Below are 14,961 nucleotides of genomic sequence, written 5' to 3' on the forward strand. Positions count from 1 at the left end.
TTAATGGATGAAAGGCATTCGCTCCTTGCTGTCGTTGTCTCCCTCGGGCTCCTCTTCTTCCTCTCCTGCTTCACTGGTCTCTGTGCTGTCACTGGCCATCTAGTGGAAAAATATCATTCAACTGTCACTGACTGTTTGGTGAGATAACAGAGGTGAACATAAATGTGAGCGCAAGCATTTTACGGTAAATGCGCCCTCTGTAAATGGGCAGCTGTATACAGGGTCTGTACTTTAAATATGTGCATGTCCACACATCTAATAGCTTTTCTAGGTTTGATGTTGGAGATCACCATGGAAACAACTGCTATAAAACAGGAGGAAATCCTACTCACTGCTTCCTTGTGATGCTGACTGGACGTAAAAATGTGTACTAGGCACCAGAAATGTTAAATGTATCAATCAACAACAAATACCGCACTGCAAGAGAGATAGCAGAGTCCGTCTTAACCCATCATCCTCTGATCTTTACAGTGTATTTACAGCTGTGTGATTCTCTTGTCAGTCATATATCCCCAACCACTAATGTCATATAATACTTTAATTTAATGTGTTTTTTTGTCATTAATTTTCACCTAATCTGGCATCAAGAATGATCAAATGAAACTAAATTAGTTTTCTTACTCTCTACACTTCCTTAATGTTTGGAATTGTAAAGTCTCTGTTGTGTCTCCAGTTCAATTTCTAAAGGGTATTTTATATTTTTTTTTATACTTTACAGGCGATTAACTTAGCCACATTAATAATGTTGTTGCTACCAGAGGGGTGGGAGTCTTCTCCACATCCAGAATGAGTTTTCCTATGTTGCCTCTGTCATGAATTCTCTGCATGGCCTCTTTCACCTGAGAATAAAACACAACAATTAATTCACTTTGTACAACAAGCATCAACACAAATTAAATCTGTGGCTTCTTTTTCCACTCTGGTCAGTGTGATGTTATGATGTTATTTAAGCCAACCAAAAGTCGGAACAGTTTCTAAAAGCACTTATTATAAAACAGTATTTGGTTGGTACTACATCTAATTGAAACCAAGTTAATTTACAATAACATTTCTGCAGCTTCCTAGAGGACTCTATACATTATATTCTAATATAATGTTTAAGTGAGCCACATCCTGCAAAAACACATTATTTCAAATTTCACTCTCTTAGAAAAAGCTTACACCAACATAATAAAGCCCTCAGCTCTGAAAAGACATGCTATTCATATTTCATTTATGTATGAACGTATGACTTATACTAATTGTAGTGGGAATGACTTGTTGAATATTTTTGTTAGTCAGAAACCTCACTGTCTAATACAATGTTTTCCCCACTTCTTTTCAACTCCCATCTCTTGATTACCAGATTCCCTTTTTAAAACAGATTTAGACAGCGAGGCTTTTCATTCAACATAATTGGCACATTACACAGTAAAGCAGAGATTATGTTTCTAACTATTCATAATATCACAGATTGACAACACTGCAGATGGACTCATCAAGTCTGTTGTACTGATATATAGGTCAGTAGGGCTAAACAGTCTGTGGAAATACTTGTCCACAATATGTTTTATGAGATGACATTTTGTTCAAATTCAACAATTCTCAGTTACAGCAGTAGCTGTGTAGGACAATATATATATTAAGTCTGTGTGATCTGACCACTTTACCATCAGCTGAAGATAGTCAGAGCCTTTAGTCCACATTGTTAACTGCAGTCTGATTGCTACAAGTAGGGAGGAGAGCTGAACGGTTGACGGTTTGTATTTATGTGACAATAATGAAACTTCAACCATGCGATGGTTGGGGCAATAGTGGGCTGTACACTGACCAGAGCTTCAAAACTAGGTTTGGCAACCCCTCATGCTGTTAGCTCCAAATGGAAATGAGAGGCAACTGTGCATTGCACATATTCTAAAACCTAGAAATCATATAATTATTGTCATTATGTAACGGCACATAGCTCATGTTTACCAACATGGCAAAGACGCAATTGAAACAGCCTGGACGTCTGGAACATATTTAGCCCTTTTACAACATCGGGCCATCTGTGGCTGACCGTTGCCCAAATTTTTTGTGGCTCCTTGTCAGCATTTAGTTTACAAGAGCATAATAAAAGTAAAGTTTGTTGAAAGCTATCGGCCTTTGCAAACTATTTTGAGGACACTGCGATTGTGCCGTTATTTCGATGCTGGTTTACTGCAACATTTTCTCATCTACAACAGTCTCTCCATCCAACAGCACACCTAGCAGGTCAAAGCTGCTAACAATGAAACATCAGTGCTACTCAGTACAGCTTGTCTGACTTAATTATGCAGAGAAAAATTCACACATCACAAACGACTGCACCGGATGCCGTATCTTTCTTTCTCATTACAGTCCAAACAAAGACACAACTGAATGTGCCTCTTTGTCTACAAGCCATTGTGTCACAAGCATTCATTTGCTAGAAGAAATAGTGGAAATCAAGCCAAGGGCAAAAATAGGTCAGAAACTTGTCCAGGACTGTTAGGTAGCAGGTTTACAGAAGAGAGTGAATGAGATCAGCTTGCATTGTAACTGTAATGTAACGTTCCTGGTTACAATCACTGTGAGATATGTATGCAGGTTTGCTTTTATTTTTTTAATATCCTAAATAGTATTTAGCTCGGGGCTTCCATGTGAAAGAGACAGATTTTTTTTTTTCCTAATTAAAACTGCTGGTGGTCAGACAGCTTCCAGTTATTCCATTTCAGTCATAAACACCAACTTTTCATTCCAAAAGAAGAAAGGTCACCGTGGTCAACATGTAAACCAACGCCCTCTGAACTCTCCTCCCAGGCGTATCAACAAATGAGGCAGGCTGTGCCCCTGACACTACATCCCACGCCATCCTCCCCTCTAATGAGATTCCTCATGGGCAATGGCTCCAATGAATGGCCTGAGCAATGTGCCAAAGTTTAATGACAACAGTGCAGGGGGGAGTTTCCCATGAGAGGTGAAAATCTGTAGACAGCAATCATTTCAGCAACATGTTCTCTCTCTGAGGGTCCGTACAAAGCTCGGACGGACTTGTAATTAGCTTCTTGTGATGGATTACCTGGACTGCCTCACCTTTAATCTGAATTCTTGGAGGATTTTTAGGTGTGAAACAAATTCCAAACATTTTACTTGCAAAGACTGAGTGTGTCTTATATGCAAGCTGATATCACTGACTATTAGGCAAATCACTTTCAGGTAAAACTTTATGCCGGGCAAATGGCTGTAACTTGAGTTATGTTGTGTGTTAAGTTAAGTGTTTTTGCTTATTCCTGACACCTGCATAGGTGTGCAGTACTTTCAAATTTGACTATTTACTATTCTTTAAACTAATAAGAATAATAAAAATACAGCCTCTCCCACCTTTGGTGCAGCAAAACAATCAATCAGGCTCAGTCTGTACGTGGCCACACCAGGACTATCAAAATGTAACATATGAAATTTATGGTCTATAAGCACAACAGGCCATTTGTGTAGTAGTTTGTTGCCTTGTGGTCCAGCAGAGGATATTCTTAACTTTTCTGCTTGACCCATTAGAAGTCCAAGTGATCTATTAGTAAACTAAGCGGATAAACACGATGCCGAAGCATCTGAGAAGCAGCGTATTTTGTATTTTGTATAAGTATTCAGATATTTTGGTCTCTACATCATACATGGCAAAACTACCATTTAAGATGAGGCTGATTGGTGCCCACGTAAAAAGCAGTTGCATAAAAATGACAACAAATCCGAGGAGACGCTTGCTAGCTAGCTAGAAGGCACCAGAATGAGAAGAGCACAGCCAACTTGTCGTGCACTTTCACAGGTAACATCTTTATCTACTTCTCTATGTGTCTGAGACAATCTGGCTCTGACTTAGTTGTGGTATCTCTGTGACCACAACTAATGAGTCACTAGACACTGTCAGACAAACCAGTGGTACGTTTGAACGCTCCTTGTCATCTCGCAAAAGGCAAGCTTTACAGTTCCGGGGCTTCATTTACCACTAAGTGATCACTTACTACTTTTTCCAAGATACTTTGGGCTGAAACAGATCCACCAATTAAGGACACGTACAAGCACCCATTGCACTACTAATTGGTGATGTCTATGTGAAAAGCGGCTATTGTTGGCAAGGAGGCAATCTGTAGTTGGCAACGTTTAAATAAGAATTCACAGAGAGCATAGAGTTAAAGTGGCATTTGGGAAAAAAGAAGAAGAAGCTTTGGAGATTTCATACAAATAATAGACACAGCAACAGCAACACAATGTTTGACTGCATTTTTCAGTCAATATATTGTTAACAGTGCTACTGAATATGGTACCCCGTAGCATTTAATGTATCCACATTGGCCAATAAGCTGATGCAAAGCCAATAATGTAAACAATGTGATTAAAATAGGTGTGCGTGTACTGTACGAAGATTCAGTTCAATGGACACTTGAAGAGTTTGTAGAAATCGGGAGTGAAGTGATTGACGTATGTCCTGTCGAGCTTTGTGTGGGTGTGAAAGTGAAATTATTGTAGAACAGGAAGATGCAACCTACCCACCATCTGTGGAAGAATGTCCAAGAACAGCTGACAATGTCCCACAGAAAGCAGCACTGACAAACAACAGCTTATCTGCTGTCCAAGATCTCTGCATCTCTGTTTATGTTACTGCTGCAATCAGATCATTTTTAATTTGATCAGCATTGACCTCGCTGTCCTCTATCCTCTGATCAACGCAGGCTCTTACCTCCTCCAGCGCCCATAGGGAGTCCACTACCGGCTTGATCTTCTTTTGGTCATAGAGACACAAGAGTTTATCCATCACTGATTTCACAAGACTACTTTTCCCGTGCTTGAAAAGGAGGTTGAGGAGCGAAAATCCTGCTATAACTTTGTTCTCCTCATACAGTTTAATAGGGTTCACCTTCTCCACCTGCCACCACTGGAGGAAGGAAAAAAACACAGAGAGACGTGTTCATCGCGAGTGACTCATTTGTTGGAGTGTGTTTCATTTGCCATGAAATGTTCATTGGGTAGTAACATGGAACTGTTCAAACTTCAAATGTTAATGACTGCATCTCTGACTCACAGATTTTGCAAAGCTGAAGAAACTCTTTGTTTCCCCAGTTACCATGTTTGACGCGCCTGAAAAAACAAAAATAAAAGGATTGCTGTATGCGGTGCAAAAGGCTGGACAGAAGTGGCTGGTCAATAATGGGCAGCCATGAAGCATGAAGGGTGAGGTGGGGGAGGAACATTTGGCACCTTTAGACCCTTAGATCTGTGCATGCCTTTGCACATATTCAGTATATCAAAAAGCAATGAATTAATCTCCCTCTAATACTACTACTTAATTCATGAGACTTAACAGGAAGTAATTAGCAAGGATCCGATAAGAATGGTAACTGTATTTGCAGGATATAGAGTGTGTTTTGTTAAAGTGAGCCTCACTGTTTCACACACAGTTCAGCTGCCAACACAATGAATGTTATTAAAGAAACAGTTTGACAATGTGGGAAATTCACAGTGAGAGTTGGATGAGTAGATCAATACCGCTGTCATGTCTGTCTGAACATGCGAATGGAAATGGGGAAACAACTAGCCTAGCCCCGACCAAAGGAAACGAAACCCACTACAAGCACATCTAAAGCTCATAATTAACAGATTATATGATATTATATTATATGATATTATTTGTTGAATCTGCTGTTTCCCCCTGTTCCCAATCTTTATGCTAATCTACACAATCTGCCTCTTGGCTCAAGTTTCATATTTAAGGGACAGATATGAGAATGATATCAATCTTCCCAAGTGATCCTCGGCAACAAAGCTTAAGTTTATTCCCCAAAATGTCAAACTACTCCTGACCAATACACTGCAAATGTAGTTATTTCCACTTTGAATGCACTAAATGCAAAGGCAATGGTTACATTAACACACAGCAAAAGCACAAGTATTGTTCCCACCATAGAGGATGTAAGTTCCCAGAGGCTTCAGCAGACTCAGGCCCTTCCCTGTGTTCTCCCCACACAGGCTGTCCAACACGATGTCCACTCCCTCTGGAGAAATCCTACAACATCGAGAGGATACATATGAACTAATACACACGTGAGAGTATAGTCTGAACATCAGATTAAGATTGCAACTAATGATTCATTTCATTATCAATGCAGTCAGTTAATCGTTCGGTCCATCAAATGGAAAAATATTGTAAAATATCTCCCACACAGTTTCTCAGACGTCCTGTTTTGTCTAAAAAAACAAAAAATCTAAATGCCAAAAATATTCAGTTTGCAATGATATAACACAGAGGAAAAGAGGAAGTTGGGTCTCAAATGTGAGAGAGCTTTGTAAATTACTCAAATGATAAAATGGATGATCAAAGTACTTTGATGAGACAATTAGCTGATTAAATAATTAGTCGACCGACAGGCACAGGCATGTATTTCGATAACTGATCCTTTGACTCAAGCTGAAAAAGCAAACATTCCTTAATTCAAGACACTCAGATGTGAATATTTACAGCTTTTCAAGCAAAACAAGCAATTTGAAGACACCACGTTGGGCTTTAGGGGAACTATGATCAGTATTTGTCACTATTTTTTGTAATATTTTACAGGCCAAACAACTAATTGTGAAAATAATGAGCAGATGAATCAATAATGAAAACCAGTTGCAGCCCTGAAGTAGCGTTCATACTAATTTTCTGTCTACCCACTAATCAGTTAATTGACTAGCCGCAACAGCTCCATTGAACATGTTGTGACAAAACATATTTAGGGTACAAATCCATATATTCAGCCTGTGATTCATACTCTGAAGCAGCCTCGGGTTGTGTCTAATCATGGATTCATAAGCTATGAGCATTGATTCTCAGGAGTACAACAGATTGAAAAAGTTGAACCATACAACCCACATGTTTTCTTTTGACTCTGCCAACATTTTTCTGAAAAGGAACTTGCCCACTTCACTCCTCATCTCTAACATCCTTTATATCACGTTACAAAAAGGGCTTAATGCTCTTATTGCACCCAGAATCAGTCGGACAAAAAGGTTTGCCATAATGAGACTCTTTAAAGGCACAGACACGAAAGAATGAAAGGCATGTTATTATCAAGGCGACCATAATTCCTTACTTTCTGCCTTGTGGCCTTGGACACCTGCTTGGCTAAACTGCTTGTTGGTCTTGTGATTCCCATGGTTTTTGCCTTTTGGAAAAAGACTAATTTAATTGTACTTTGCTCTTGATCCTGAGAAGAATGTGTGGGCCAGGGAGATGAAAGGCATATTAATCCACTACCACTGTTGATACGTAGGCAGAAAGCATGAAACAATCAGTGCTCATGAAAAATAAATTTGAGCCCCTGAATGACTCAACAGTATAGCCTCAAATGATAGCGAGTTACCGCTAAAGCTCTGTGAAGCAGAGGAGGCAGAATGGGGATGGAGATCTAAAAAAAAAAAAAAATCATCAAAAGCTCCACAACATCTTCAAAAAAAAAAAGAAAAAAGATTAAAACTTTGCAGCATTCTTGCAGTAAATGTGTGCCATATTACATCTGATCTTAGTGCTTCCTTTGCAGCGCCTGGCGGCCAACAGCGGACTGTGTTGTGAATGGAATGTGTAAGGTATCGATGCTCAGCCCTAATTGGCTCAGTTGTTCCACATTGCCAGTGCAGACCTCCGCCCTACACAATGCTGCTGCTCTCTGAGATGAGCTGCGCGTTGCCATGGGGACCACGGCCACACAAGACCAAATAAGGCAACAGGTAACATCTGCATCCTCGCACAGCCCTCTGAGCCCAGTGAGGTCCACGTTATGACATTAGTTGACATATGCAACGCGCTGCAGGGAACCAGACCGACGGTGCCTTGAAATTCAGCGTCATTTTTAACACTGATGAATTAATGTTGCAAAAATACACCGTGAGGAAACTAAATCCAGACTCCTCAGCCTCAGATCGACCACAATATACAGACAAACTTTCTGTGCTTACTTTTTGACCTCTTGCATATAATCAGCGTTTCTGTCAAAGAGGTGAGTCACCGAGTCTCTGATGGCTGCGTGTTTGAAACATGAGGCGATCCCAAACACAGTGACATTAGGCACAGTGGAGCACAGCTGAGCCACCGCTTGACCCTGAAAATAACAAACAGATGCAACAATTTATCAACGCCTGAGAACACTGGGTTTAACTCACTAAATATACCACAGTGACAACAGAATACACCATGAAACAATAAACAAACGTCCATAGACAATGAATAGATATTATAGATATATGGTATTATTACAATTATGTTAAATAGAGTTTCTATTTGTCTAATGCTTTCGATTAAGTGGTTAACTTCAATTATAACAACAATGTTAGTTGTTTCTTTGAATAATTATTTCTTTCAGTCATTCCATAACTTAGATTGCTTAAAATATGGTTTAGTAAGAGATCATTTAAAGTCCAGCAGTTATTTCCATTTTGTGCTTTGGCCTAGGCAATAGTTATAAGGCAATATGGTGGAACAAAGAACTTGAACTGTGGCTGTGCATTAATCATAAAAGAAATGGACTTACTACACCACCTCCCGCTGAGTGAACCAACACTGACATCCCCTCTCGCAAATTGGCAACCTCAAAGAGCATCATATAGGCCGCCACAAAGTTCAGGGAAAACGCAGCAGCCTCGGCAAAACTCATTTCATCTGGCATCTTGTAGACAAAATCCACCGGCGCGCAAACAACTTCTGCCCAGGCGTTGTAATTCACGAAAGCCATAACTCTGTCACCGATCTGAAAGAAACATGGCAGAGCAGCTGGATAACAGGCAGACATGATGTGAAACAAGCATGTGGTACCGAGACGATGGATCAATTTGAATCTCTAATTTTACTGATGCAGATTCAACAACATTCATTCGTACATCACAGCAGTACAGAGTTACAATTCTTAATTTCACCAACCTCAAATCCTGTTGTGTTTTCACCCACTGATTCTACTATTCCAGAGCATTCAAACCCAGGCACAAGAGGAGGTTTTGGAGGATTATCAATAGTCCCCTGACGTACCATCAGATCCAGGAAATTCAAGCCACTACGACAAAGAAGAAAAAGGGGCCTTAATGTGTGGTGACATTAAATCCATCTGATTCAACATTTAAAATCATGCATCTGAGGCGTCTCTAACCATTGACAGCTATTAAATCAATTACACAAATATTTAATATGAGCTATTAGGAGGTTTAGAGATTACCCTGTGCTATTTACTTCATTATCATCAGCAGTGAGTCACTGAATATTTCTCTGTGAATACAAGGCCAGATTCACTCTATTACGTTACGATACACTCTATTGATTAATATTTTTCCTGTGTGTGAGTTTGCCAACACGTGGCAATGTTTCAGCTGTAATCCTCTGCAATACAGACCTAATCAATAGGCCTACCTTATAAAATCCACCAATTATTTAAAAAAAAAATGTGATTGGAAATGACTAAATCTGCTTGGAGAGAAAAAAAAAGGCTTTCTTATGTATCAACAAATGATTTTTGTTTGGTCTGGATGGGCTCCAGCCAACCTCCTGCACTAGAAAAGACCTGTGGCTTCATGAAAATCTCCAATAAGATGTGATTAGCGTTCATAGTTGTGAAAAATGCAGCGGGAATGCAACAGGGAGGCCAGAGCACATCACAAACCATGAGTGCCTGTAAGATGCACCACTGATCTTTTCATATTTACCATGCTTTGACGCGGATCTTCACTTCACCATCCTGGAGCTCGGGCATTGCCTTCTTGGTCACCCTCACTTTGTTGAGACCTCCAAACCCCGCCAGTATCACCGCTCGCATCTCTTTGGCATCGCCGGACGATTCCACGTTTTCTGATTCTTTCCCCACATTTTTGTCTATCATGTACTCGGTTTCCTCCGTCATATCTGCTCCTTCTTTAGCCATGTCGGACACCAGCTGCTCTGCCTCTGCTCTCCGCTGCTTCCTCGGGGCTCTCGGTGATGTGCTGTGCAGCCTGTGCGCAGACAGGCGCTGTGTGGATGGTGATCCACGGTGGAGCCTCACACCTCACCTTGATTCAATCATGCAGGATTCAAGCGCCGAATAATCATCCACTGCTAAAAGTCACAATGATGCTGATTTATTTGATCAAAGTTTGCAATTTCGAGAATCTGGAAGATTTATCCCCCGTGTTTCTTCTGCTTGCTGAGGAATAAAGTACGGAGTGCACCATCTGCTGGTTAAATGTGCACAAAACTTTTTTCTATTATAATGCGTGGATGATGCAACGAAAATCCTGCAACAAGTGTGGTGCATTCAAGTGCTCTTGGAAATATAGGTTGAGCATCCCACATCCGTATTCCTTCCACGTTTCTGTGATATCTCTGCAGGCAGCGGCTCGCTTGGTTATTGATGATTTGGTGAAGTGGAGAAAGAACAAAAAAAAAAAAGATGGATGAAGACGAAAGCGGTGGTGCAGCGTGACAGAGGCATCAAAATATTGTTTTTTTTAACGAAGGCATTACAGTTTGCTACCACCTGCCAAATATCCCGAAAAAATTACACATGAACTCTTAATGGAGATCTTAGTTTTAAAGTGTTAATTCCCCTTTTTCCCCCTAAAAGATTGAATAATAGCCTCTGCTCTCTAACAACCTCAGACAGCAGCACAAAGGTAATATTTTCTCTATTATGCATCATTTGTATACATTTCAGAAACATTTCTCACTGATCAGCCCAATAAAGTGACACCAAGCATCTAATGGCTTTTGCAAACCAGGATTAGTTCAACTAGGTGTGGTAACTGATGCTGCAATGTCCATTTTCTTTGCAAACTTGGTTGTTAAATGGTTTTCAATCAGCGAAGTCCACCAAGTGAGAAATGTGCAGGGGAAAGCAACTTCTTTTTATTGTACTTATCAATGTGTAGGTTGCATTAATACAAGATCTATGAACAATCCAATGGTTAGAATTAAGTTCAAAAACTCAATTAACTTTCATGGGACCGTAACACATAAATCAGTGTCACCAACAATGATGGACCTTGCAAAATAATACTCCTTTTTCCCAGTTTAAAATAAGGCTCTCGAGTTATTCTCCACAATTCAGAACGACAACAACAATTTATTACTCCCTCAACTGCTTGCATCATCATTATCAACCCTGAGAAGACGCCACATTAGGAAGAAACCTACATGTCTACAAGTCATTTTGTGCGTATTGTAGCTTTCAACAGTTTGATAGATTATATCAGGGTATATCTAACTATTAAAGATAACTTACTGTACAGTGAAATCTTAAATTTCTCTCACAATTCACATTCATAAAGGAGTAACTGCCAGAGACTATGTCCCTCTGCATTTTTGCCACTTGCACATTAACAAATATCAAGGAATTCCTGTGCTGCACAACACATCTTGTTTCAAACTGTACATTCATAGGGTGAACGAAGGGAAAGGTCGTGGGCCAACAGCGGGACAGACTCTCTCTAATGTTTTGGAACGTCAGTGAATATTCGCAGTCCGTGCATTCCTTGAATCTCATCCTTGAGTGCCTGTGGAGGACAAAACACGGCAGCTAATGAATGAAATTCAACTTGTACAAGAATCTGCACATCCATAAATGTGTCTTAAACACGTCCACCAAAGTTCTGGGGATAATCTTACAAATCTCACAAGCAATTAATAGATTTAATTGATTGGGTGTTGAGTTACCTGATTGACTAACTGGTGCTGCTGAACAGTCCTTTTCCCTTTGAACTCACTGGACTCTACGTGGACCTCGTACATGGCCCCACAACCACCTGCACACAGCACAGGATCACATAAACAACACAAGTGCATAAGTGTGTGCGTTGATCAGAACACATCTACATGATAATTACTATAATGTCTATAACACAAGAACAGCTTCTACTTAAGTCTGTCATAGCGTCTGAAACAATCCCTGTGCAATAACCCTGTTACACTGTAGTTAAGTATATAAAACACTATTTGTTTCACATACCATTACTGTCAAATCAAGATTTTTGACCCCTTATTTTATCATTTTTGTTTTATTTGTTGTGTCCTATGTTTGGAACAACGCTGTTACAAATACTCAGGAGCCTGGAAAAGGTATATTTTAACATAATGTTTAATAAATCCTTTACCAGTACATGAAAAAGGCACATTTACATTGAATACTCGATTAATTTTAGATAAGACTTGACCTATATTAAATTAAGCAACTAGTCCGTTTTGCCCAATTTTTCAACTTTTTTTTTTTTTTTTTACTAATTTCAGTATTTATTTTCAAATATTTCTTCAAATACATTATGCATATAATCATTCAATCAAACTACTAAAAAGACAATAAGCGGAGATAATAATTTAAGGCTATTTTGATAAATAATTACATGGTAACAGGGTTGAATGGACACATTACTTTTGACTGCAGGTGATGACAAAAATCTGACGAATAACAGCTATTTAATATTTCATGTATCTTTTCAATGCAGGATCAACAGGGTGAGTACTTTTTTCTTTGGGCACGCTGCTCTTTCATACTGTGGTCTGTCTGTCTTTTCTTCTTTCCTGTTTCTACATCTCTCCTCCACTTCAGCATCACATCCGCTTTTCAGCAGAACTCAGTGTTGCCAAGGAACTCTGTACAAATCAATTTACATTTTTTAAACATGTCTAGCTACCTATTGAAAACCCTGAACTGAAGATACCATAGGACAACCCTGTACTGTAATTATAGTAACAGGATTGCATCTAACAGTGTTGCAAATCAATGCTAATGTTAGCTTTTCCCCTGGATTGTATGCTAGCAGCGGAATGCAAAATTACTGTCAGGTAAGGAAAAACATAATTACACTACTCACAAAAAGTTAGGGATATTCGGCTTTCAGGTGAAATTTCAGGATGAACCACCACCAATACATTTCCTGGTTCAGTTAGAATTGGTATTTTAACAGTCCTCCTCATCGTGCTGTTCACATTCTGACATCATGAGACCAAGACGACACCTAACTATTGATCAGCAGCACCTCAAAACTGGAGGCTTCAAACAGGTCCTCAGACAGAAGTGTCCACTGAGCTTAGAGGGTCACAGAGTGTCATCAGCATGTTGCAACAGAGATACAGAGACTGGAAGAGTCACAGAAAGGAGAGGAGTGGACGTCCTTTGGCCACATCCCAATTTTACGTTTACCCTCGTTTACCCTCCACTGTTGGTAGATTTTCTTTCAATAAATTGTTTAAGATGAAGAAACTACCATTGCATGCTGATACTTAAATGTCCTACTTTCATGATATAATATCACTGTAGCATTAACTTTTTCCATTTTCCATAAATTTCACCTGAAAGTCGAATATCCCTAACTTTTTGTGAACCCTGTATATAAATCAAGAAAGAAAACTGTGAAATTCATTTGTCTTACTCCGATAGCCTGAGTAACAGGGTTGCATTGCTTACAGTGACACGTTTAATCATGGCTGAAAAAATATGAAAAATAGAAGAGAGGACTTAAATTTCTTCTCCATTTATATACATTCATATTTTTAGAAAATACCAAAAAGGGTAGATTTTCATCTTATTATAACTGTTGTATATAACACGCAAGTTGGTCGTCAAGAAGGTGGGACAAGAGAAAAATGCCATTTTAGGGGGTGTTCAAGAGTTCGATATTTCAGAACGACTTTTTCAACAGCTGTATTTACATTTTGACTGAGGACAAATGTAATTTAGACGACAAGTGCATGTTTCAATATCTTGTGCAAGAATTATTTGAAATTTCATTGGTGGGACAGCAAATGTCCTCCAATTCTGGGATGTCCCAAAGACACCCACACTGTATATACCATATATATTGTATAAATCAATATCCTGCCATAACCATCTACCTCATGTGCATAATAATAACCTGTCCATTGTCATCCCATGTTTGTTCCAGCATCTTTGCACTCTGCATCATTGTACTGTCTTAACATCTTCTGTTAAAGTTTTCACACATATACTTTTTTATATTTCAAATATTACATAGAGGTTAAACATTAATGCTAAAGTTAAATGCGTGAGTATTTGTTCTGCTTTGTTGTTCTTGTTTCCCTGCTTGTGCGTCAGTACATGAGAGCAGTGGGAAAGAGGAGAGAAATGCCTTGTTTGTGTTCACACACTCGAAGAATAAAGCTGATTACCTGATATGTCCACGACTTTTAGAGACGAGGCTGACGGGAACTTCTCCTTCAGCACCTTCGCGATGCGGACCTCTCCGTCTGTTTGTGTGGACAAACACCTCTGCACATGACCAGAGGCAACAACCTGAGGAGACAGAGAAGCGAAGAGCGATGAGCCGCGTCTCACTTTAGCAAAACTTAGCATTGACGTTACACACGGAGCGACTGTTAAAAGTGCTTTTACTTGATGACTGCGGAGGAAACGGAGAGCAGAGGCCACAGTGCCGCTCAGACTCTGCCTACAAGCCAGCATTGTGCAAAATTTCGCGTCAGTTTAATTTTGGGATGTTAATTAAAGTCACATCGGTTGCTTAACATGTCATGTCCTCAGACCGCTGCGTCCCAGGAATATGACGTCAGACATCCGGGTACTTTACGTGTCGCCCTTTTTTTTCTCTTTACGTAAAACCACGTGGGCAAAACATTATAGTAACAAATGAGTAACACATGTATAATAGCTACTGAGAAAAACAACTGGATTGCTTCAGGGATTGTTTTTGTTCAGGAAAACGTAGGTTACATATAGGTTACAATACAATTTTGATTTTGATTTTATTTTTTTATTTTTACACTGGATATGCCATGTGCAAAAATAAGGGGGAAATAAAGAAGTAATCAATAATCGAAACAAAATAAATGAAAAATAAATTCCTGGAGTCTGACAGTACATAAAAATATGGAAGTGTGTGTGTGTGTGTGTGTGTGTGTGTGTGTGTGTGTGTGTGTGTGTTTGTATGATATACACCCATGCACACACACACACACACACACAC

The 14,961-nt window shown here is 39.5% G+C and overlaps 2 protein-coding genes across 2 annotated transcripts; both read right to left on the reverse strand.

Annotated features, from left to right (window-relative positions):
• On the reverse strand, positions 1-9,911 carry vat1l (vesicle amine transport 1-like). The gene is made up of 9 exons (XM_070835226.1): positions 9,697-9,911; positions 8,924-9,053; positions 8,538-8,753; positions 7,966-8,108; positions 5,934-6,037; positions 5,057-5,112; positions 4,715-4,909; positions 756-839; positions 1-99 (listed from the first exon to the last, which is right to left on the reverse strand). Exons 1-9 carry the CDS (start codon positions 9,909-9,911, stop codon positions 1-3), a joined length of 1,242 nt encoding a protein of 413 aa, XP_070691327.1.
• A 948-nt stretch (positions 9,912-10,859) lies between these two features.
• bola3 (bolA family member 3) lies at positions 10,860-14,520 on the reverse strand. Its single transcript, XM_070832942.1, has 4 exons — positions 14,373-14,520; positions 14,150-14,273; positions 11,681-11,769; positions 10,860-11,520 (listed from the first exon to the last, which is right to left on the reverse strand). Exons 1-4 carry the CDS (start codon positions 14,439-14,441, stop codon positions 11,455-11,457), a joined length of 348 nt encoding a protein of 115 aa, XP_070689043.1. The 5' UTR covers positions 14,442-14,520; the 3' UTR covers positions 10,860-11,454.
• Between the last annotated feature and the right edge of the window lie 441 nt (positions 14,521-14,961).

This window comes from Pempheris klunzingeri, chromosome 1 (assembly GCF_042242105.1).
Source record: "Pempheris klunzingeri isolate RE-2024b chromosome 1, fPemKlu1.hap1, whole genome shotgun sequence".
Lineage (NCBI taxonomy): Eukaryota > Metazoa > Chordata > Actinopteri > Acropomatiformes > Pempheridae > Pempheris > Pempheris klunzingeri.

Excerpts from the sequence above, each read along its gene's own strand:
- vat1l (XM_070835226.1), bottom strand. The coding sequence starts at position 9,911 with ATGGCTAAAGAAGGAGCAGATATGACGGAGGAAACCGAGTACATGATA. Across the intron at positions 8,754-8,923 it reads AAAACACAACAGGATTTGAG|ATCGGTGACAGAGTTATGGC; the intron begins GTTGGTGAAATT and ends TGTTTCTTTCAG. Across the intron at positions 100-755 it reads AGAAGACTCCCACCCCTCTG|ATGGCCAGTGACAGCACAGA; the intron begins GTAGCAACAACA and ends TTTTTCCACTAG.
- bola3 (XM_070832942.1), bottom strand. The coding sequence starts at position 14,441 with ATGCTGGCTTGTAGGCAGAGTCTGAGCGGCACTGTGGCCTCTGCTCTC. Across the intron at positions 11,770-14,149 it reads AAAAGTCGTGGACATATCAG|GTGGTTGTGGGGCCATGTAC; the intron begins GTAATCAGCTTT and ends TGCTGTGTGCAG. Across the intron at positions 11,521-11,680 it reads AGCACCAGTTAGTCAATCAG|GCACTCAAGGATGAGATTCA; the intron begins GTAACTCAACAC and ends TGTCCTCCACAG.